Source organism: Aplidium turbinatum, chromosome 16 (assembly GCF_918807975.1).
Source record: "Aplidium turbinatum chromosome 16, kaAplTurb1.1, whole genome shotgun sequence".
NCBI classification, from domain to species: domain Eukaryota; kingdom Metazoa; phylum Chordata; class Ascidiacea; order Aplousobranchia; family Polyclinidae; genus Aplidium; species Aplidium turbinatum.
The window spans coordinates 14,815,389-14,839,484 of NC_137487.1; the positions used below are offsets into that span (position 1 = coordinate 14,815,389).

At 40.5% G+C, this 24,096-nt stretch overlaps 2 protein-coding genes across 3 annotated transcripts; one reads left to right on the forward strand and one right to left on the reverse strand.

The window, feature by feature from the left end:
• The first annotated feature begins 1,518 nt into the window (after positions 1–1,518).
• On the forward strand, positions 1,519–18,231 carry LOC145785595 (eukaryotic elongation factor 2 kinase-like). 2 transcript variants are annotated; one of them, XM_082597262.1, is made up of 16 exons: positions 1,519–1,752; positions 3,370–3,460; positions 4,355–4,387; positions 5,182–5,376; positions 5,462–5,499; positions 6,972–7,143; positions 7,372–7,521; positions 7,961–8,064; positions 9,068–9,224; positions 9,525–9,645; positions 11,629–11,828; positions 14,174–14,383; positions 15,067–15,240; positions 15,606–15,730; positions 15,909–16,093; positions 16,352–18,231. In XM_082597262.1, the coding sequence occupies exons 1-16, from the start codon at positions 1,583–1,585 to the stop codon at positions 16,459–16,461; spliced, it is 2,235 nt and encodes a 744-aa protein (XP_082453388.1). In that variant the 5' UTR covers positions 1,519–1,582; the 3' UTR covers positions 16,462–18,231. The 2 variants fall into 2 exon arrangements, with proteins under 2 accessions (XP_082453388.1, XP_082453389.1); XM_082597263.1 differs by lacking the exon at positions 4,355–4,387.
• LOC145785596 (tRNA dimethylallyltransferase-like) lies at positions 17,930–24,084 on the reverse strand. Its single transcript, XM_082597265.1, has 11 exons — positions 23,892–24,084; positions 22,767–22,904; positions 22,016–22,159; positions 21,602–21,715; positions 21,103–21,235; positions 20,755–20,851; positions 20,585–20,646; positions 20,025–20,168; positions 18,610–18,758; positions 18,311–18,428; positions 17,930–18,099 (listed from the first exon to the last, which is right to left on the reverse strand). The coding sequence occupies exons 1-11, from the start codon at positions 24,048–24,050 to the stop codon at positions 17,930–17,932; spliced, it is 1,428 nt and encodes a 475-aa protein (XP_082453391.1). The 5' UTR covers positions 24,051–24,084.
• Positions 24,085–24,096: the final 12 nt, after the last annotated feature.

Here is a 24,096-nt window from a genome sequence, read left to right on the forward strand (position 1 = left end):
TTTTGATGGGGGCCCCCCGACGTGGAAAAAATGTGATTTTGTGTTTTTTTTTTTCTTTTAGCCTTTGGAAAAATGCTGTGCAGTGCAGGATTAATGCTACTGTAGACGTAGAAGTAGTTTTTCGCGCCGAAGGCGCGAAACAATTTTTTCACGGGGGGCCCCCCGATGTAAAACTGCTCCGGGCCCCCCATCAGCTAAATCTGGCCCTGCTCTGGGGCCGAGGGTTTATCCTTTTACCACCCCAGAGACGCCCTGATGTGTCTCTGTTTGTTGTCATTAGCTTGTTTTGTACAGTTACCGGGACTCACCGCGAGGAGGTTGACAACATGAGTCCCAATGCAATTGTAAAATTGCACTGCAATGCAATTGTAATGCAATTAAAATTTTTAGATGAAATTGCATTGTATTTGAATCTGAAATTATTCAATAAATTGATTGATCGATTGAATCTTTATCCTCGGACTGGAAAAGCTTCTTGCAGTGCTTAATCCTGACAGTTTCGCATACTTGTAGACTCTGTAGAGGCTTTGAATCACTGACGCAGGCCCGGTCACCGAGATTGACAGAGTGAAGTTTCCGATTGTTGAAGTCTTGTTGCCTGGGAACTATTCCAATATTCCATCCATTAGATGACGCTGAATGGAAAGCAGTCCTTAACGTGCGTTGCTCAAGCGCACACCCCGAGAGTCGAACTAGCGCCGCTTGATCTTGAAGCTTCTTCGTTCCAGAAGTGACGCGCTAACCAATTGAGCTATCGGGGCGGACTTGATGGCGAAATTGATGTAACTCTGGCTGGAACAGCAATGTGCAGCTTCATTGGCTGAGGAAACTTCAAGCGTTTTTATCCCAGCCAAAAAACATACCTTAGTTACATTTATACAACGTCTGCATACGTTCAATCAATCAAAAACGGCACCACTTTAGCCGAGATGCTAGCCACTTGACATAACCGGTGGTTGAAACTGCTGTTTTGTTATCGTCTGCGCAGTGCACAGCAGCACAGGCATCGCATCAGCTGCGAACGAGAGAGGTAAACAAATGTATGAGAAGAAGGTTTGCACCAAAACATGGCTCCCTCTTTGACGTCATTCAAAACGTTGCGTGGAAATTGTTTGGTGTCATCAAGTTTTGCAGCATTTTACCTGAGCAGTGTTGCGTACGCACTGGGGTACAAAGCATCATTGAGAATGAGAGAATACCTCCCTCGACAACAGTGTAGTTTCTGTTTTCGTCACAATGGTTTTGTGAAGTTTTGATTTGCTTTAACGTTGATATTGTAATGATAGGAATAAAGGTCACCAAAATGCAAGTGCAGCTTTCACTGGTCAGTATTTATACCGAAAGTTGTAGGAAACAGCTAAACCCATCTAGTTGCTACAGTACTGTAGTTTTGTCTTGACTTTAGCTTCCGATCTGTAGACCTACGGTGTTGCAAAACTCTTGAGTCAAGGTATGGTAATGTTGCACAGTACAGTAGTTACCATCCTAATTGAAAAATGTGATATTTTGCTAGGTTGGCAAAGTTGTCTAAAACTTTAGGCATCTTGAGTTGAAAGTGAAGTTTTAGGTTATAAATCTCCCAATGTCTGTGGTTGTTGCACCAGCTCCTGAGCCATTTTCGGACTCAGAGTCTGATGATGATATGAGCATGGGAGATGATGGTCAAGATATCTGCTTATTTGATTATTACGATGATGATGACAAAGATGTTGGCATAGAATCTGCAAGTTCTTCTGAGGATGATAAATCTTTGTAAGTTTTTGTTATTGCTTTGTGCCATCTGATAAGCTTAGCATTATTACTAAAACATATGATACTGCATTACAGAATAGTTTTCTCATTTAGTGTTTATGTTAATTAGCCATAGAATGCATAGACGGAAAACATCAATGAAAACCATATCTCCACAATAAAACTACATTTTATAAGATATATGAAATTGAAAGGTAGGCTATTGTATTGTTAAGGAAAGTAGTAGGCCTAAGACTTGAAAAAAGTTGTTTACATTGATTAAATTATTACAGAAAATAAAATATTTGGATCAAGATTGGTGAATGGTGATATGTGTTAATCAACACATTTCTACAAATAATTACAGAAAATGATCTTGTCCAGTGGCGTAGCCAAAGGGGGGGTTTTGGGGGTTACAACCCCCCCCCTTTGGCACGTGTGTGACGTCACGATATTGAGAATGATGCTTTCAGTCTAAAAAAAAACTGCCTAGTTTTAAACAAAATTGCATTAAAAGAGCGAGTTTTGCCAATACCAAACATTCAAACATCTCAGCCAGGAATTAGCAACAAGAAAACACAGAGACTTTGCTTTTTTTCCGAAAAATGCCGAAGAAAACATGATCTTATCCTTTTGCTATGCTACCGGACAGCACCATTTTACAGGAATATTCTTACCCACATTTTTGTTGAAAATGTTCTCAGAATGCACCAAATTCAAAGTAATTTTTCAAAAATTTCTGGGGGAGGCCCCCAGACCCCCCGCCGTTGGGTAGTCAAAACCCCCCCCTTTCAAAATTCCTGGCTACGCTACTGATCTTGTCACTTCTAGTGTTGAACTACATTTGTATGAATCTGATTTAACGGCTACATTGCGTTTTCATATGTGGTGAATCAACAACACGTACTTCTGTCTGAAGTACTCCTCAAGTTATAAACATACATGTTCAGGATATCTATATATATTATTGTTGTCCAGTCTGCATATAATCATTCTGTGTGTTGCTCTTGTGAAGATGGCAGGTCTTGTCTTTCTTTTTTTTTATACTGACATGGAATATTTAGAAAAATGTTTTCTATGATGTTATGATTCGGAACTGAATGCAACATTTTAACCTCACTTATATTTACTGTCACATGCCATAGTTTTAAAACTTTCTTTGCAAATTATATAAGCTATTGAAAAGTATTTATGCTAACAGCTAAAGTAACCATTAGGCTTGCAAAGAAGACAAATAAAGAAGTTTTACGACTGAACCATACCAGATCTCTGTTCAGATATATTAAAACAAGACAATATAAATTTCTCAGCCAAGTAATAAGGGAAAGTTGGAGCATCTTTCAATGACTGGTAAAATTTTTAGAAAGCAGACACCTGGCAAACAAAGACAAGCTCATCTGAAACAACTTAACGACAAGGCAGAAACAATCATTCATACAACACATCATAGGAATACTTGGTTTAATTATTCAACCGAGATTGTCGATGCCTGGTTCAGGCAAGGCAATTGAAGAAGAACCATTAGAAAAGGCTATTTATATTTGTGCACTGCAGTTACTGTTTGGATATCACTGTAATACTTATATATGGTAGATGTTAGCTTACCAAATCAACTTGGTGACCTGTTTTTGTGATCAGCACTGCTGCAAGTGAAAAGAAGGACGAACTGAAAAGTGAACAAATTGAAGATAATTTACGCCATCTGGTTTTTCATCACATGTCGAACCAGGTATATACATCTACAGTTCAGCATTGATATGATGTCATCACTTCTATTTACTTCAATGATGTAAAGGTCTTCGATGTTTATTATTATATGTGTGTGTAATGGAAAGACTCCTTCAAGGTGTGGGTTTTGCAGGGAGCATAAAACTTCTTGCTTCAGTAAAACATGCATAGACTTGAGGGATGTGTTGCGTTAAAAGCAATGTAAAACTTTTCACTTCAATCACACAGCTGACTCGATATACAAATTTATGTCTTGAAAGAAAAATAGGGTAATTCACAAGCGCAACCAAAAAGTCATGTTTGAGATATCGGTGCGTTGATAAAGATGAAAAATATTTATAACTAGTGTTGCTAGTTTCACACAATATCTTTAAATGTTGTAGTTAGATAATTATCTCGTGCTTACTGCTTATTGCTTCATGTTATGCTATGACTTGACATAGTCTGATGACTGGGCTTGCCAATTTCATGCTTTGGTTTTAGCGAATGAATTTTCAATGTGCTGCTGTTTTAAGCAACATGTGCTTATATGAAAGTCATAAGTCTTGCAAAGGTTGTGAGAAAAAGCGCACATTAAAAATTTAGACATAAATCAGCTTAATGCTTTTGCATGAGTTTATATTGCCTGATTGTGCAACTCATTCAGAACATTAGTCCTTTCATTGATTCTATGTCAATTTATGTAAAAAAAAACAGTCAATTTCTGTAAAAAAGGACTGATTGACTGGCTAGGTATATTTCAAGTCATTCTTTGATATACGATTAAATCTTCAATCACAGAAGAGCAGTTAATGTTTTCACAACAGTTCTGAAATATCAAGCTTGCTTGTGGCATGCTGTTTTTAGCTGTGTGCTATCAGTTTATTCAAAAACTAAACATGTTTTCCTTATTCAGACGATCAAGGAGCACGAGAACGAACTTAATGAGGTGTTTTGCGTTACATTTTGTTCAATTTAGATTAGAATAGTTGATTATACATAATCTAGTCAGTATTGCACGATGCTGTGATTGGTTTAACAACAAAGCTATTCATGTTGAATGCATCGTCAATGTATTTAACTGCATGCTGATTTTTGCTTGCATAGTCTTACTCAAAAGTAGTTTTATTGTTTCACTAGAAAGCATAAAGTCGTTTCACCGGTGTTCACTGTTCAAACAAAATGTTCCGAAAAAGAGCCTTCAGTTTCTCACCCACGCCGTTGCAAAGTTGATTTGTGCCAGTGCTTTCGTTAGAGATCATACTGGGGTATTAGGGAACAAATGAAATTACATACGAAGAGATAACCAATGATGTTTATGTTCCACTTCGTTAACTTTGGCTCACAAGAACCAAAAGCGCAACGGCCGCAAGCCTGGAGAGTTTACTTCACAAATAAAGACATTTCAAACCCATATAAAACGGTGTCGGTGACTCCCGTGCTCCGTATCAGCGTAGTCACCATCGTCCATCACAGCATGAGTCATATGGTCGATTAGTTTTTCACCAACTTTGAATGTACAAGGTTAGTTTGTAAAACCCTTTCACCTCTTTTTTGCATGCTAATGTAGGAGTGAACTTTTTTGTTGTTTAGCACAATGTTTTGTCCAGTTCATGTCTATGTCGGTGCTGGCTATTTAGTAAACTAACACTCATAGAACAAAAAAGCAGCGCATGATTCAGTCACCATCGGCACTGTCGTTAGAACAGTAAAACTTAAACTAGACTTTAACAATGGTCGCAGATCCGCAAACTGCCCGATAAATCGCAACGACCAAAAAGAATGTGGAAACTCTCAGCCTCACACCTGCAAGCCACCAAGCACGATTGCTGGCACGAGATCAATGACCTCCCCACCGAACGTGCCAAACGTTACCGGTACAGTCCTCGCAAAGGCACTTGGACCGAAGACGAAATCCAACTCAAAATTGAGAACGAGGTGCAAAATCTCTTAATGTTTACGCTTGTCTTAATTCTGTAAATTCATACCAAGAGTGTTGTAACTTTTTTATTTTGAATTGCAGCCTTTCAGCAAAGGAGCCATGAGAGAATGCTTTCGAGCGTGAGTAACAAAATCGTGACTTTTCTTTGTTGTTTATAAAGTTGCAAAATAAAAAAAAAATTCTCATGAGCATTTGGTACACATTCTTATGCCGTTGTTGAGCTTTTTTTCAACGTTATAAACTTAATGTTCTTGATAAAGACCACTGCTTGTTATGAGTCTGACACTTCTTCTTCTCTCGTTTGACTTGCAGTAGCTTAGATTGGCAATGCCTCCTCGTGCAGCCAAGATACGGTAGTTGGGTCCAGTTGTCGAATACCAGTGATTCCACTTGGGGGTCGTAAGATGGGACATTCGTGGAGTATGTGTTGCATTGTTTGTTCTACCGCTCCGCAGACACATATCGGCGAATTATGCAACCCCCACCTAAACAAATTAGCTCCAGTACAGCCAACGTCACATCTGATCCTGTTCAATGTGACCCATGCCTTTCTTGAGAGGTCTGCTCCAGGAGGGATGGAGAGTGCTGGCATAACTGAAAACTGGGGAGGGATATGTGGCAGCTCGTTCCATTCTTGGGTCCATGTTTCCATGCAGCTGAAGTTCTTATCCACAAGTTGTGTAGCATATCGATGGAATGGGCGCCTTGATGATAGGCGTTGAGGTCTGACTGGTCCATTTGTTTGGGAGTGACTGTAGAGAAGGTGTTGAGGATCGAGTCTCGCATGTAGAGCCAGTTTGTGAGAGGCTTCTTCCCTACGGACATGAGCAGGAGCAATGCCAGCCAAAGTTGGCAGATAAGCAGTAGGTGTGGGGCGGAGACAGCCAGTGATGATGCGCAAGGTGTCGTTAATGCACACATCCATCTTTTTTGTGTGTCTGCTGCGGTTCCATACAGCTGAGGCATATTCGGCTGAGCTGTAGACCAAGGCTAGTGCACTTGTACGCAAGGTTGATGCTCGGGCTCCCCATCCTGTTCCTGCTAGGCTTCTCAAGAGGTTATTTCGCGAGGTAACCTTGGCACGGAGTGACTCGATGTGGGGTCTGTAGGTCAACTGCCGGTCAAGTTTTACTCCAAGGTAAGTTGGGTTTGCAGTGTATGGTAAAGGATTTCCTTTTAGCGAGACAGACAGTTGACGCTGAGATTCCCGATTATTTAGATGGAAAGCAGAGATTGTTGTTTTCGACGCATTCAGTTTGAGCCTCCACTTGTCCAGATAGTCAGCCACCAGTTTCAGGTCAGTTTCAAGTTTTCTTTCCACCTCATGCCAGTTCCTGTGAGCATATAGAAGAGCTAGATCATCCGCATAGCCATACTGTTGCGATGTAGTGCATGGGAGATCACTGACACTACATGTTAGCTGCATCAACCTTGGAGCGGTCAAGGATGACAGAGTCTTTTCCCCTCATTTTCACTTTAATTAAGCAGTCGTAACAGCTTATCTGTGTACTAGTTTGGAAGAAAATTAAATTATTCATCAGCTTTTTTGTTCTTCTGTTGTTTAACACGATAATTAAATTTATGACTATAGAAAAAAACTATCGACTGTTGGGAACAACACCGATTGGTCGAAAGCGACCAATTGCGTCACAAAACAGTACATGGATTCAGTTACTAGCAAAACACTGTACGAAGATGTCCGATTACAAATGGACGCTAAGCTATGGGGAGAAGAGTACAACAAGCACCACCCTCCCAAGAAGGTAAACAAGGCTAGCTGCTAACGAGTGTGTACTTAACATGACTTTGAGCACGACTTTGAGCAAATTGTCAACAATGCTCGCTTTCAACTGGTGCAACTTTGCCTGTGTACGTAGATACCAACCACAGACGTTGATTGTTATTTCTGTGTGGGCATATCCTGGTGGGGAGATTGAATTGGCCATGAACAATATGTCAAAGAGTTGCATGTTTTACAAATCATTTTTCAGGTTGACATCATGCAAATGTGCGTCATTGAAATGTTGGATCGGCCAGGCAAACCACTGTTTCATCTTGAAAACTTCATCGAAGGAGATTACGTGAAGTACAACTCAAATTCTGGCTTTGTACATGATGATGACGCCAGATGTACCCCTCAGGTGTTTGCTTAGATACTAGACAGCACATTACTATCATCATTAGTTCAATTGCAAAAATATGTTTGCTTAACAGTTACAGTAAGTTTTAGCTGCTGTTACTGGAATTTTGCATAGCAATACCATGGCTGCCTGGAGATGACTTCACCCTTCTAGGTAGCCACGGTAATACTTATTTTTGACAAATCAACCACAATCGAGACTTGAAAGCTTCAGATCGGTATCTACGTGATGCCAAAGGCAAGCAAGGTACGAAGACACCAAATTAAGCTTTTTCATGTTAAATAAAGTGGATGAATTGTAATGCCTAATCTTTATTTCTTTGCGTCGCCTGCTCTGAGCATAGAAAATCAAAGTCTCTCCCAAAGTAACTCAGTTGAGTAAAACAGTCCAACCTTATCCCCACCTTGATATAAACAGTCTCCATTGCATTTGTTGATAGGCCTTCAGCCACTTCACCTTTGAGTCATCTCAACACAGACTGATCGTGGTCGACATCCAAGGTGTCGGGGACCTATGGACCGACCCACAGATACACACGTACAAGTATGCACAAATAGGTTTATTCAAATTAAAGTGCAATTTTTTTTTGAAGGAAGTGTTTGGATCACCTGTGAAATCCATGACTTAACCTTTATTCAGTTTGGTCTAATACCATCAGGTCGTAGGTTGCATGAAGTCTGCTTTCTTTGTGAGTATCACAACAGGTTTCTGTGAGCTGCTTTGAAACGTCCGGTTGTGCTGACAACATCACTAAATGTTCCTTTCCATTTGATTTCCACGTTTCTTTTCATGATCCCTGGCGCGGTTGATGAAAACTGACTTTATTCTGCATATTAGAGGTGTCCTATGCTAGAAGCTGAATGCGTTCGATTTTGTTTTTTTGCCAATTTATAATAAGATACACTGTGATGTTAATTGGCTTTACATGTTGTTTGCACAATGATAACTACCAATGCCTTTCAACGGAGAGGTTAGTTGCGATTGCAAATGTCTACGTAAAACCAGTCATCATATTCCAGGAACAGACAGCAACGCAGACACAAGTGGTTTAAATATGAACATTGAGTGCTGTGCTTCGCCCTTAGGGTGACATCAATATGCGAACGCACTCGTACTTTGCAGCCGGTACAAGTAGTGGTGTTTTTTTGCAATCACCTTTTGTTGAATCAACGTTATGTAACGTTGTTGATTTGATGATATCATTTACATTTTGTGTTGCTGACGGATCATCAATACCATTTAACAAACATTTTTATGTTTCGATATGTAAAGCTATCATGACATTGACTGGAAACGTGACGTTGTGAGTCACGTTCGCTGAACTGGTTTTTCATCCGTGCTTCGGGCAATCCAGACAGGTTTCATGATTTTCAATGCGTAGTGTCATTGTTAAGAACACAAACAAGTCAAAAGTTGAGCGTCAAAATTGTTCTTCAAGTAGAGTACAATGACACACGGCTAGTGAACCGAAACGAATTTCGAACATAACCTGCAACAAGTTTTTCTTAGAATATTACAAAAGTGACTGAAATGTTTTCTACTTCAGAGGCACGGAATATGGTGACGGGAACCTGGGTACCAAAGGAATGGGTCTATTCTTCATCTCACATACCTGCAACAAGATATGCCAGAGTCTTAACCTATCCGCCTTTGATCTGTCCCATCACGAAAGATCAACTTGCAGACGCGCTTCCGTATTCGCGGTCAGTTTGTGGTAGTGGCATGGGAAATCTATAATATGTCAATAATGAATATGGGAACTTGACTTAATTATTTAATAACCATATTAAATCCCTAGTCTTAAAACCCGCCTTGTTTACATTGATTCAACGTCGCAGACGTTCTAATCAGTGCCGATTTTAGCAGCCAGCATGTTAATGTCTGACACTGCCAAGATAGAGGACGAAATTTTTGGAAGTTTTTGTATTGTTGTGTTTTGTGCATTTACTACATATGTAATGCACATTGTCAAACACCTTAACTGTTTGACATGAACGTTGCAGAGACGCGGGACGCTTCCGACGGGGTACGAAGAACCACTTTCACCCATGATCAAAAACTCGACAGATTTGTTTAAAATATTGGAAGAGTCGTCAGGGTACCTTCCTCCGAGATACAGCGAAGGTTAGTCGCCTGACCATGGATGGTCTGACTAAAACTTTTTTGTTGGCATTTTTTCTACATCTGCAGACGGTTAATCAATATAAAACATACTGATTGGTTGGCCGGGTAAAGTTCTTGCGCTCACATTTATCTGCACTTTAAAGCACAAGTCGTTCAATTCAGGTTTTCCATTTTTATTTCTTTTTGTTTTTGCGAGATTTCTTTGGTAAGACCGATGTTTGCAAGGCTACTTATGACAAGAGGTTGAACCGATTATTCTAAAACCACTTCCTGCTGCTACCAGTGCTTCCACTTTTACAAAGCTAGATTACCACTTGTATTACCACATTTGTCCTCAGATTACCACATTTTTTACTGAGATTTTTTACCCGATCTTAACCGTATTTCGACTTACTTTTACATTAACACAGTGGCTATTTTTACCCACTTGTTGCCATAGTTACTATCAGGTGTTGTCAGAGTTAGGATTAAAGTTAGTAAGGGTTTTAAGGTAAGACTTAGGAATAAGGTTAGGGTTTTGATCTTTACCCAGAACTAAGAATTTTTCTAAAATGCAAGTTTTTGTTTTCAACAGCTTTAAACTTTTCTCAAATTACTACAGAATTCCTTATCCGGCAACGCTATTATTTGGTTATATTTACACTATATAGTGTAAAATAAGGCCTAAAACAACTACTCAGTTTATTAGCAGAACGTCCGAAATAAGAAAGCAAAGTACCAGTAGCTTAGCCAGGAATTTTGAAAGGGGGGTTTTGACGGACACCCAGCGGCGGGGGGCCTGGGGGGCCTCTCCAGAAAATTTTGAAAAATTACTTTAAATTTAGTGCATGCTGAGAGCATTTTCAACAAAAATATGGGTATAAATATTCCTGTAAAATGGTGCTGTCTGGTGGCATAGCAAAAGAATAACATCATGTTTTCTTGGGCATTTTTCGGTAATAAAGCTAAGTCTTTATGTTTTCTTGTTGCTAATTCCTGGCTGAGATATTTGAATGATTAGTATTCGCAAAACTCGCTCTTTTGATGCAGTTTCGTTTAAAATTAGGCAAACTTTGTTTTAGAGACATTGAGACTGAAAGCATCATTCTCAATATCGTGACGTCACACGCGTGCCAAAGGGGGGGTTGTAACCCCCACCCCCTGGCTACGCCACTGCAAAGTACTGTACTTGACACCGCAGCTAGAATCTGAAAGACATCTTGACTATGAATATGATCACATGGTCACCCTACCTTCAAAGTCAAAAGTCAGGACGCATTCCAAAATCAAACCGAAAACAGCGGAACATGCTAGTCACATGCTGTTATAAGTAGTTTTTTGCATATCTGTTCGATTTTGGAGGACAGCAGTTTAAATGCTCTTATTTATTGATAGTATTTTATGTCAAATTTTCAAAATTTATAATTTCCACATTTTGGCAACATTTCCACACAAAATTTCCATATTACCACATTTTTACCACAAATTTTTCATTACCACATTGTTACCACAAGCATGATGAAAATTCCACAATTGTGGTAATTACCACAAAAGTGGAAGCGCTGGCTGCTACTGTCCCTATTTAACACAAGCATTGAACTGTAGAAGCTTTGCGTAATTACTTGTTTGAAGACGCTGCTTGGCGGTTTAAGTGAGACCTTCAATAGATTGAATACTCTGACTCTTTCTCGCAACCTAACTAGGATGTCCTTCTAAGCTGTGGTGACACCCCAAACTGTTACTTACATGCTACAGTGGTTGTTCTGTGATAACCGGCTCACTTACCTTTGATACCGGATCCAGCTCGCTAAAACCGGTCGGAAGCGGTCACTGGTCTAGCTCGATCAATGATTTGAACCAAAAAGCTCGAGTCCTGCCTCAGATAGCAAAATCCGTCGTTTTTGCATTGATTCAACTTCTAGACGTCAAAGTAAAAATGAAAGATTTGCTGTCTGGGGCCTTGCCAACGTTTGTAGCGACTTGAATCAATTTATTTTCATTCAGGAAACGATGACTTGTACATCCTACAAGAGGAGGAAGAAGAAGGAAAGAGCCAGGTCAGCTCTTCTTTTGAAAACAGCAACAGTCTGTCACAGAGGAGGTTGTCCAGGAAGTTGAGTTCGGAGGACGATTTCGATGGAGCATCGAGCGGTTATGGATCCGTCCGACGGACGCGGACCATCAGCGAGTTGTCTGATCATACCGTAAGTTATCAAAATATCGTATCTACGTAAATCCAAGGTGTTTGCAAGATTAATTTTATTGAAGTCAAAACCATGCTTTGGCGAGCTTGTGTTCAGCCGAAACCTGTGAACAAGAAAAAAGTGCGGCTGTTTTTGTTCTACTTCTGTCTACATCAGTGACTCCCAACCGTGGTCCTCAATCATTCTTTCTGCGGCCCTCGTCGATGCAGCAAAACAATATTATTTCTTATTTGTGCTAGAAGAACTGCCCTAAATGGCGAGAATACATCGTTGTCACGTAACTTTATTGCTAGCAAAGAAAACGCCTTATACTAACGCTTCTCCACACTACCGATACAAAGCAATTAGCCGTATTTATCAGGAGAGTTACGCCAAACTAACAATTGCGAGCAATTTCTCATTTTGCGTTCCATTCACGGCACAACAAAGGAGATACGCTATGTTCGGTGAATTTTGTGCGAGCCTTCTAGAAGCACATTTGGACCCATCAAAGCTACGTTCAGTTTCACAGATGAGTTAAGGAAGAATCAAGCTCTTTATGGACTTATAGACGGCGTCAAGAGGATAATCTTACCCCTGTGATGTGGCACCACTGCGTTTTATACCAAAAAGATATCGTTATAAAAGATGTCTAATGTGATAAAAACCGTACCATCAACAGCAAATTGGGTTCGTGCAAATGCGCTTGATCATCGCTAGCGGATATTGATGCTGACTATGGAGACGTGCTCATGTTCACAGCCGTTCGGTGGTTAAGTCATGCTATGGTTAAGCCAGAGCACCAAGTCAACGGATCATTCGAAAGTACACTAGGCTTATTAGCGACATATTTGATGAATTTGAAAGTCGCATTGACAGCATCAATCCTTTCCTGCCCCTGATGAAAGTTTTGCAACACCTATGGCAATAGACGCAGCCATTGCCCCCACCCCCCAATGATTTTCAGCTGGAACTGCTATAGATTTGCAGTCAGATATGATGCTGGCACAGCATGCGAATGTGATCATCTATTTCGCTTTTGGAGTCGAGTCCCAGAAGGAAAGCATAGTAACTTAAAAGCCAATGCTCTGAGAAATGCTTTTGTAGTTGGTTCAACATACCTTACATGTGTGAAGCACTTTTCAGCAAAACGGTTGGTATTAAATCCAAATATCACAACCGATTGACGAACCGTCGTTTTAATTAGCTTTTGGGTACTGCAACTGTCAATATTATGCTACTCCTTGTTTTGGGAAACTTATTAAAGAGTCAAAGCCAACATCAAGTTTCACATTAAATTGCATTTGTTTTATTGCAGCCCTTTACGAAATTTAGGTTTTAAGTTTGGCCCCCGTACTGAAAAAAGGTTGAGAACCACTGTTCTACATAAAAGAGATTAGAGCTTGAAGACTATTTTATCAACACTGTGACTCAGACAGCAAAATCCGTCATTCTTACATTGATTCGACATCTACAGACCTTTGTCTTCGATGATGTGTCTCTCACGTTTGCAGACGTTGAATCAATGTAAAAATGGCGGACTTTGCTGTCTGGGGAAGGTCGAATATTGTTTTCTTTGCTCTTATGCTTCTGTGCGCTCTCAAATGTTTACAATAGTTGTTGCTCTGTACCAGCAGATCGAGTGGTGACGCATGGCTGCTTGTTGAATGTGTGACTCACCCATCTACTTCACTTATGTACTTTTCTGCATCGAGTCCACTCTAAGTGTGACATCATTGGGGCACTACTGACCTTGCCCTGTTGCAAGCCATCTCGGCAGTAACCAATAATAATGATGGTTCGTAGCCTCGTAGGTTCCTACAACGTCTTCTTGCTTCACATATTGATTTACTGGAACCTGTTCGTGTCGAATTGCAAATGGATTTTCTTTCGATGCTGAATTAAAATCGCCATTAAGCTGAGTGATGACGATTGTAAACTAATGACACCAGACATTAAAATCCGTCGTTTTAACATTGAATCAACGTCTGCAGACGTTGAATCATTGTAAAAACGACGGATTTTGTTGTCTTGGGCGAAGTATCTATTATGTAGGCCACTGAACGTTGTTATTGTTCAAGGCATCGACACTTTTGCTGTAGAGTTCTAAGCACTTTTGCCTTGTCATGGCCCTTTCAATAATCATTTGACGCTTTTTAGCGGAGCTTGTCAAAACTGCCATATTATTTAATCTAGCTTAACAGCATACCTTGCACGATTTGAAGAAAGGCAAGGAAATCGCGTATTGTGGCATCATTTTAATCATCCTTTTGTTGTGACTGTTCTGATTCTCCAAGGTGTCATATTATTGTTGAGCAGTGCCTCGCCCGGTTTGGAGAAAGCGTAACTGAAAACCAGCTTTTCAGGAATATCGCGAGATGATTGAAGCTTTGAACGGAAACTGCGCCCACCTTCTAGCCTCCGGTGGCCCTCCCCCAACAATTCCTGGAGTCCTCCCTAACCTGGTCAACAACTTCGACTTGGTCCGACGGGCGTCCTGTGTCTCCTGCGAAGTGGCTAGGATGATGTGTCAAGTCTCCAAGAAGATCGCTGTTGGAAAATCTATCCTTGGAAAGGTTTGCTGAAGTTTGCAGCCAAGATAACACACTTTCATTTCTATGTCATCACTTCATTTCAAGAATCAGTCGTTACTTTTAAATATTCTATCACTCACAAAGACCCTAGTTTGTTAAAAATAGCTTTACATGGACGAACTGTGTAATACCCAAAATATCTTGTGTTATGACAGTTGTGAATCATTTAGCGAATTGTTCGTAGGCTACATATTTAAGAGTAGAGAGGAACATCTCCTTCTTTTGAATCTCCTGTTCTCCCTAAAAAAGAACTCCCAGTTGTGTAAACTAATGTCAGGTCTTCAGCTACAACCCGAGCAGCTCCCAATAACCTGTAATTGAAAATAGGACACAATGTTGTTTTTTCGTTTATGGGCAAATTGTTCGTAAGCAATTGTTCGTAAAACAATTGTTCGTAAACTGTTTTTCATAAAATGAAATCCGTGAAACAATTCTTCGTAAAGCATTTCTTCGTATACATCAAATTTTAACTGCATGCACGAAAAAATGCTTTAGGAAGAATTGTTTTACGAAGAATTAATTTTACGAACAAATTATTGTTTTACGAACAATTTTACGAACAACTATTGTTTATCGAACAATTTGTCGGACACTTGTTTTTTCAGTTATAAACAGGCAACACTGATTTAAGATTGGCGTGTTTTATGTGTAACTTTCTACCACAGATCCATTATGCGATCGCTGTCTATTACGACCTCGGAAGGTTCGACTACCACGAAGACTCCGTACTTTTTCATTTAGAAATCGCCAGCGAATGTGGATCGCTGGAAGCCATATTGCTGATGGCTCACATTTACATGGGAATGCCTCACGACGTACTTCCTGACCTGACGTTGCCGGTCAGTAGATTCCTAACATAATTCTATCTTGATCATTAAACGCTTGTATGCGTCATGGTCCCTTAGTTTAAACTACCGTATTATCCTACGTACGTTCGATCCTATGTAGGATCGAACAAAATACGCCGATATGTGATTGCTTTTTTGTTTGACCGCACGCACTTGAAGCTAAAATATTTTTATTAAATGATTGTTAATTAAACTAAGGTTGTGATACTGTATTTTATTATCTTTATAATGTTTTTTCAAATATACCGTAGCTACGCCACTATTCACCTAAAAACCTTAACCTGTTTCACTCTTATTGGAATCATCATGAGGTTCTTATTCAAATAGAATCGTGTTGTTTATTTTGTAATCTTCAGCAAAATGAAGAGAATGCGGAGAAAGGATTCGATCTCATGGAACTAGCAGCTGACGCTGGAGATAGAAATTCGATGTTTATTGTCGCAAAGGCCTACCACAACGGGATCGGCCTGCCCAAGACAAAGTAATTATTATTTGAAGCTGTTTTCGCCTGGATCCTGTTAAAACTTTACCTTTGTGCAGAACTGACTAGGATGGTCAACAGTGAATGGTTTAAACCGGGCCAAACAACCTTCAACTAGTTGAAACCAGTCACAACTGGATATTTGAAAATGAAATGAAAATGTTTCATTAATTGCTAGAACTGTCGACTTTAAGAAGTCGTTGGGATTGTTGGAGAAACTTCTCTCGAATGAAAGCAACGACGCTGAAGGGGGTTACGATGCCGTGCTCTCCCGCCTCGCTCCGTCACATGAAGTTCTTGCACAACAGGCGGAAATGTATTTGGAAGGTGGAAAGGGAGTGAAGAAAGACCCAAATAAAGCAGGTAAGGTACAGTGTGAAAATTGTTCAAAACAAAAAATAAACATTGAGAAATTATAGGCCTCATCATCATAATCCATCGTCGGTTTGTTCTCCACTAGTGGGGGTGGCCGATTGTTTCCGCGCAGCAATTGTTTTAATCCCTTTTCTCCATTTCACCCTGTCCCTTGCATCTTCCTCCTTTAGTCCGACTTTTCTTCCTTGTAAAAACAGCAACTTTTTGGCTGTGGTAACTGGCTCTAACTGACTTTCTCGTCTGAAGGCGAGTTGTACAATGAAGCCGCTGAGGCCGCCATGGCAGCGATGAAGGGGAGACTTGCGAACAAATACTTTGCCCTCGCTGAAGAGGCCTGGAGCCAGGTGGAAGAGTGATGGTCAGTGAGACTGAGTTAGGACTAAATACTTCCAGGTGATGAGTCTAGATGGCGTCACCAAGAAAAGCTGTGATATGTCTCCTACTGCGTCACCAATAGGTATGATCTCGATTGTAAACTGAATGCTGTGTCTTTGTATTGCTACATTTTCGTTTTTTGCCAATGCTAAGGACGTCCTGATGTGATCGTGCAAAGAGACAGATGCGATAGCACATTGAAGTCAAGTATGAAATTCAAGACTTTTAAGGGCAAGAAACTTTACGATAATTGCCTCTACCCGGTGATCGATTTCGAGTAATGGGTAGTACCAAATTTAAGTCATAAGTAGAGTAGACAACCGGAAACAGACATTGCAGTCGGCTGCAGCGTGGGTCAGGTGTACGTCGGAAGGCGTACACCGATGCATAGCGCTCAAGTCCGCTTTCCCGCAATGCAGGATAAAGATAAACAAACAAACAAACAAATCTGATTTTTGTTGCATAACACTATGCATGATTATTGATCGACACTAAATGAAGATCACCGAGTTACTCAACACCATTTGTCAGCTAATTACTCGGCGGCGTATTTGAGGCGTAGAGGTGGTTTTAATTTTGAAGACTTGTATTCGAAAGTTCGGCGATTGGTAAGGGTAAGAATCACTTTTGTATATTGCTGCTGGTGTGTGTTGTGGTTTAACTTCGCCAATCTTAAATCACACTTCCAATGCTGAATCTGTTCCAAATATTGCGTTTGCAACAAATCTGTGTACATGTTATCACCTATTGTTCATCACCATCCAGTTCTTGCTTGCTGTGCTAATGTAAAATTCACTCGCCAATCTGTACATAAAGTTCATGTTGTTGATGCTACCTCGTCATGGCTTTGTACCAACCAGGGATATCTATAAGTAGTTATGGATATCCCTGGTACCAACTTAATTCAGTTCCGTGATTTTGTTTACAAATTGATTCAAGTCGGCATGTGAAAAAGTTCTTTTGTATATAAAACTTTTGTATAGGCTAATAGAGTGCAAACGAAAGTTTTTTTTAACAACCCTAAGGGAACGTTCAAATATTACATAACGCTTTTTTTCCGAATTTTTGACCCCCCCCCTCCCCCATGTAACGCTTTTTCACTACAAATTCAGCACAAAAAACCACCATTCCGTACTCGAAAGCGTTACGTAACGTTTTGCTTGAACCCCCTCCCCCCCGATGTGACGCTAACGTAACGCTTTGCATAAACCCCCCCCTCCCCCTCGAAGGCGTTACGTAATATTTGAACGTTCCCTAAGCTAAAATTTCAAAATTGTTTAAGTTACCCCTCCCGTTTGTTTTGCATTGCTGGAATGACATCTGGAAAGTTTTTTTTTTTTTTCAATCCTATAGCGCGACTTGCTAAAAGTGCTAAATATGATTTTGTTTGTATGTGTTTGATGTAAATATGCAACTTAAGTATTGCAGACCAAACCACGGGTGATGTATTCAAGTTTTATTGCTACTAGAGATACAAAGTTGTTCTTGGTCGGTGTTGCATATTTGACTTTCTTCGCTCCTAAGTTGGGCTTCTCTCTCCGTAAGAATGGCGATGGTCTCTTTCTGCTGCTTCCTCAACATCCCGAAAAGTCGCTTATGATTCTTCGACGTTGTGTGGGCTGCATTACGCAAAAATAAAAATTAACGAAAGAATCTCCATGTTTCAATGTGTGCGCTGGTTCGAAAATGATCTCAGCAGATTGAAGCCGGATCGAAATTTGCTGACGTCCAACCCTCGACGTAAAACCGTGCACTAGGGTGTTGCTCAACGCAGTTGGCGTGCACTCAGTACGCCCGATCGAAACGCTAAGTTAGTTAAACATAAAATACCTTCCCAGTGTTTGAATGGTATCAGCATCCCACCACAGATCTGGCAGCTCTTAAGCACTTTTGATTCTTCCGAGCTGGCCTGGTCTTCCTGTTTTACAGGCTTCGGACAAGCTTGGTCCTGAAAAGAGAGCCAGTTCATTATCAAGTCTTGGGGGCAGTTCATAAAAGACGTCAGGGGGGGTTGAAAATTGCGGACTTATCATTGCGACGTGGAGGGAGTCTTTTCAATTTTATGAGGAATTTTTTTGGGGACAGCCCTTTATGATAAGAAACTATTTGACAAACTACAGAGGATTTACCTCGCTGATTACGTCACGCAATCTCGGGCCCACAGCTGAATTTGAAGAGTAAAATGAAAAAAGGATTTGTAAAGCAGGAGTGAGAACACGTTCTTCCCACAGGGCAGGGTCGGATCCGTCCACAGCAAACACAGGAACGGTGTTAGAACCTGAACAAAGGCAAAAGCATGATGAAATGCAAGAACACCTATAACACATGCAAGGCATCGTTCCCAATAGCAGTGCCTAGACTTACCAATATGATTCGGCGCTAATAAAACAGCCACAGCTTAGGATGTAGAATATTAGGGGCGTTGAGACGATATTTGGTAAGATTTCCGGAGTCCGGACCCTCATAACAGCATAACAAGACACTTTTCAGGTGAGGGAAAGTTGTAAATACCGGTGTAACGGTCCAGGAGTTACTGCGGTCCAAAAGTTACCGGGCTACTGCAGCGTGGCAGTGTAGAAGTGACGTCAGACCACAAATGACCAAAGCTGCCCGGCGCTTCCGAAAGCAATATAAAAACAAAAATTTTACAAGTAAGTTTAATTGAGTAGTTGCCTTTAAGCTAATGCATACCTTTTCATTTAAGATTAATCAATACTTAAACTTGTTAATGTAACTTTTTTAGTAGTAGGAATTCCAATTATTTTCATAAAAAAAATAATAATTAATTCATCATCATAATCCATCGTCGGTTTGTTCCTCACTAGTGGGGGTGGCCGATTGTTTCCTCGCAGCAATTGTTTTAATTCCTTTTCTCCATTTCACTCTGTCCCTTGCATCTTCCTCCTGCAGTTAGACTTTTTTAAATTCATCCTTCACTTGTTGTTTCCACGTTCTTCATTATATCTGGCAACTCTTGGACTACGGTCACTCCTGGAGTCTGGACCGTTACACCGGGTACGCGTTTTTTTTTCGCGCCCCTAACATCATCCAGGGTTTGTTGTAACCCTTGTCAACACTTATGGGCGTCAGTTGGTAATTCGCCCCCAGATCACCTCATTTACCTTCCAAGTGGGAAGGTGTAAGACTGCGGTCACTCCTGGACCGTTACACCGGGTACGCATTTTTTTTTCGCGCCCTTAACATCACCCAAGGTTTGTAGTACCCCTTGTCAACACTTATGGTCGTCAGTTGGTAATTCGCCACCAGATCACCTCATTTACCTTCCAAGTGGGAAGGTGTAAGACTGCGGTCACTCCTGGACCGTTACACCGGGTACGCATTTTTTTCGCGCCCTTAACATCATCCAAGGTTTGTAGTACCCCTTGCTCGCCGCCAGATCACCTCATTGACCTTCCTAGTGGGAAGGCGAAGAATTGACATATTGCATTAAATAAGTGAATCACAAATTTTATAAAAACAAGCATCACTGATATTTGAACAACCTTTGTGTGCACTTGGCAAGGACAAGCGCCAGCATACTCACGATTGACGATCCGTTTCTTTATCCATTTCATCTGGTACTTCGCATACTGCCATGTTGAGACTTTCATTCGCTCGATAGACTGACTCAGCATCTTCTCTTTGCCAACGTCAGACGATGTTGGAGATGTGAGGTAGTCGTGAAATTCTAAAGTCACAACAACATCGTGATTGAAGTATTCCGCTGAACTTCTGTTTCAAAACTATAGCACATGATGATGATAATGTGCCTGATCTGAAGCAAACGTTGGTGATCATTGTCTTCCAAACTTTTCTGCCATTTGCCATTTAAGATGCGTACAAAGAGCATAAATTTAGCCATAAATACAAGTTTTAACTTTTAACCATTGTGGGCACCGTCGTATGCACAGCATTCCCGAAATTTCATGATGTACATTATTGCCTGTGAGGATGCGCATTGTTGTGTTGTGCCAAACGTGAGTTAAGCAATAGATCTTTTCGCTTTTACCTTTTAATCACAGGATAAAATCATTCTGGTGAACCTCTAAACTTTTTCGAATAACAATCAACATGATATTGGAAATAATAACAATGGAGTCGCACCTTTAAAACCGATGCTTTGAAAGATTCCATGTTGATAATCAACTTCTAAATCTTCTTTTAACCTGCAATGGAACTCATGACAGTATGGAGTGGTGGCTTGCTAGGGGAAAATTTAGGCTTTATGGCTTCCAACAAACGCAGCACTAAATGAAAGGCATGTTTCACTGTACCTCGCTTTGTTAAATTCCTGGTGAAAATCGGACAATTCCTTCAACAAACCATTTGACATCATTTTGTCGACTCGTTTCTCGACTCGTTCTTTCAGGACTAAAGTGAGCAAAAGATTGTGACGAAAACAGTACAAACCACGTGATATAACTTAGCAAATCAGTTCTTTTTTAAATTGATGCAGACGTTGAATCAATGTAAAAAAGGGACTGATTTTCTGGCTGGTTATTGACGTATGTCAAATGTCGAGTGGCCGACCATTGCAAAACTGCGACGACCATAACACAATAGTGGTAGTTTAGAAGTAGCTGAAGCATTTAGTCCCACACAACAGTTTCAACCCAACTTACCGTCAGATTCACACTGAACCCAGACCACGCATGCGCCAGGGAATCGTAGCGGGCCACCGATGCAGCTACCACCGGCCTGCTTCCGCTGGGTGACGATATGTTCGCTCATCGGCTTCCCTGTCTGGTAGTAGACCTGGTTGCAAAAACGTAGAAAAATGTTTTGAGAGATACAAGAAGCTAAAGCTTTCGGCAAACACATCTGATAAAATAGTTTACGCTTTTCAGCGATAAAAAATTATCTTTGGTTCTTAGTAATTTTAAAACGTCCTCGTTACCTAATTCAAGAAAACGTTGTTCATCATTATCAACCAATTTTGATTATACAGGCCATGAACTAATCCTCATGTCGAGGGTGTGGACGGTCTGTCTGTCAAGAACGAAGTCTTCCCCTCCACACCTCGCGATTGATTGGGTTGGCAGAGTCCATGTCCAGGGCTACAAGGCGCTGGTGGAAAGACTTTTCGTGAAGAAATGAACAAATGTTTCACACTTCACTCACCTCCAAACCTCTAATAACCTTCCGTTTATCTTTGGGGTGAGTCGTGGAGGCGAGCTGGGGATCCACATCTTTCAAGCTCTTGTATAACTCTGTACATGAAAGTTGATACAAATCCTAAATAAATGGGGACATGGTAATTGATACAGTAAGGACGGATGAGTTCACGTTCTCTTTGAAGTGATGGGTTTCGAAACAGCCTTGATGGGTGGTTCAACAAAATCAAATCAAGATAACTTGTTAACGTATAAAATGCTCACAAATGATTACCAATTACCATCCATGGTTTAAGATTTTTTGATTGGTGGAAGATAAAGCGGGTATTTCATGTGTTTATAAGTTAGAACAGTGGTACAGAAGATTAACAGCTGAAACTTCATACAACGAAAACGAGGAATATTGATTAAATCTTCGCACCTTTCTGATTTCATCTACAGTTTGGACCAATTCCGGTTTCGAGCCTTTGCTTTGTATGAGAAAGTCCCACAGAATCGCCTCCACGTAATAATTAGTCCCACCAACGAGTATAGGGACCTTGTTTCGTTCGTGAATTTCATCAATCTGTAACAACATAATTAAGATCTCACTATCTGCGCATGTCACCGGTCTCAATTTGGGCGAGTTGGCTCAAAATCGCCACTCTTGGAAACAATTGACCCAATCTGCTGCAAGCGGAGATGGTGACTGATGATGATCTATACGCATGCGCACAAAGTTTTTCGCGTGACGGTCCAACCAGCTAGATCAGGCGTGCACAACTCAAAATGGTATAAGGGCCGCAAAAAGAAAAACTACATTTCGTGGGTTGCCAAACTAGTAAGGTTTCTATAAAGTGACTATCGGATAAGAGATATTATTCAGATAGGAAAAAAAAATGAAACCAATCGTCCGAAAGGTAACTGCCCAAGGAGCGTACCACACTATGGTAATATAATTGTAAAATTTATTTGAATCATTTCGCGGGCCGTATATTGCGCAGAGGCATGAGTTAGATTGATATGACCCAATAGAATCCGATTTCACCAGTGTCGTTTGGCATGAAAGTGCTGTAGAATAGCGTTAAACTTTATTCCTAGCACGATTTAGATTTTTAGACTGCATTCTGTAACAAAAATGTAATCAATCCACGTCGTTTAAGCCATAAAATTTGCAATTGTGGTGTTCTTACCGTTTTCAATGCTTGCTGTTGGAAATCAACGACAGTAAACTGATCTCCTGGTGAGAGGAACCCTATCATGTGATGACGACATACCTTCAGTTCGTCTGACGTCACTTTGTTGGTGACTATATCAAGACCTTTGTACATCTGTGACGCAAACAATGATTGGAACGATAGTTGCGAGGCATTATTTCGTTTACACTCCGAAAGTTTTCGGGCAAAAAGACGGAGCAGCCACAATATGCTAAATGTAAAGCTAGTTCAGATGAGTAAAAACCCTACAAAATGACAGGAAAAAGTTTTGTGAACTGATCATAGGCGTAGCCAGGGGGGGCGAAAGGGGCCATGGCCCCCCCAAATTTTCCAAGTTTAGATTCCAAAGTTGATTCCTTTGTTGAAAATATAATAAAATTTGTAGAAATTTATAACGTTTTCCAAGACATCTGGCTATTAACACCCCCAAGGACTTGTTTTAGACACACAGAAAGACACCAATAAATTTTGCAAATCGTAAATCGCGCAAAATTTACGCGATTTACGTTTCTTTTAACTAATTTGTAAAAGCAATTTCAGAATGGCTTACTCTTTTGGGTTTTTTGTAGTTATTGAGTTTTTGTGTAGCTGAGTTTTTGGTGTTCTCTAATTTTAGCCGCAGTTTTTGCCCGTTCGTGTGTAAGTTAACAAGTTTTTGCCCGTTCGTGTGTAAGTTTCTACCTTTAATAAGTTAATAGCTGTTTATCTGCTAATAAATTTCATACAAATATTACCTTATAAGTGTTTTCAGAAAGCGCTATTAATCCATTATTCGAGTGTAATTTTGCAAAAATTTTCCGGGGGAGCATGCCCCCGGACCCCCCTAGAATACGCGTGCCTTCGGCACGCTCTAACCCCCACCAGCTTTATTGTTTTCCTTGCTCAACCCACCAGGATACACCGCTGCACATCAGGTGGCGATGGCTCAAATTAAACACTTTGTCGTTCTTTTCAATTCATCAAATATTTGGCCCCCCCCCAAAATTTTTTCCTGGCTACGCCACTGGAACTGATGTGACTCGCTCTGAAAAAGACCATTTTAGCTACTTTGAAGTGAAATATAAATGTAGCTAAGAACTAGACATTTGTAAAAGTCTTTACCTGCATAGCATCGGCATTGATGATTTCGCCACCCACACGCTTCGCAATGTCAATAGATAGTTTGGACTTCCCAGCCCCAGTAGCCCCGAGCAACACGACCAACGGTTTGTCATTAGTGGAAAACATCACTGGCTTGGTCTTTGATAAGAGTTTTCCCATGCAACAAATGTCTTGGTTTTACTAACTACAGACACAAAACCTGTTC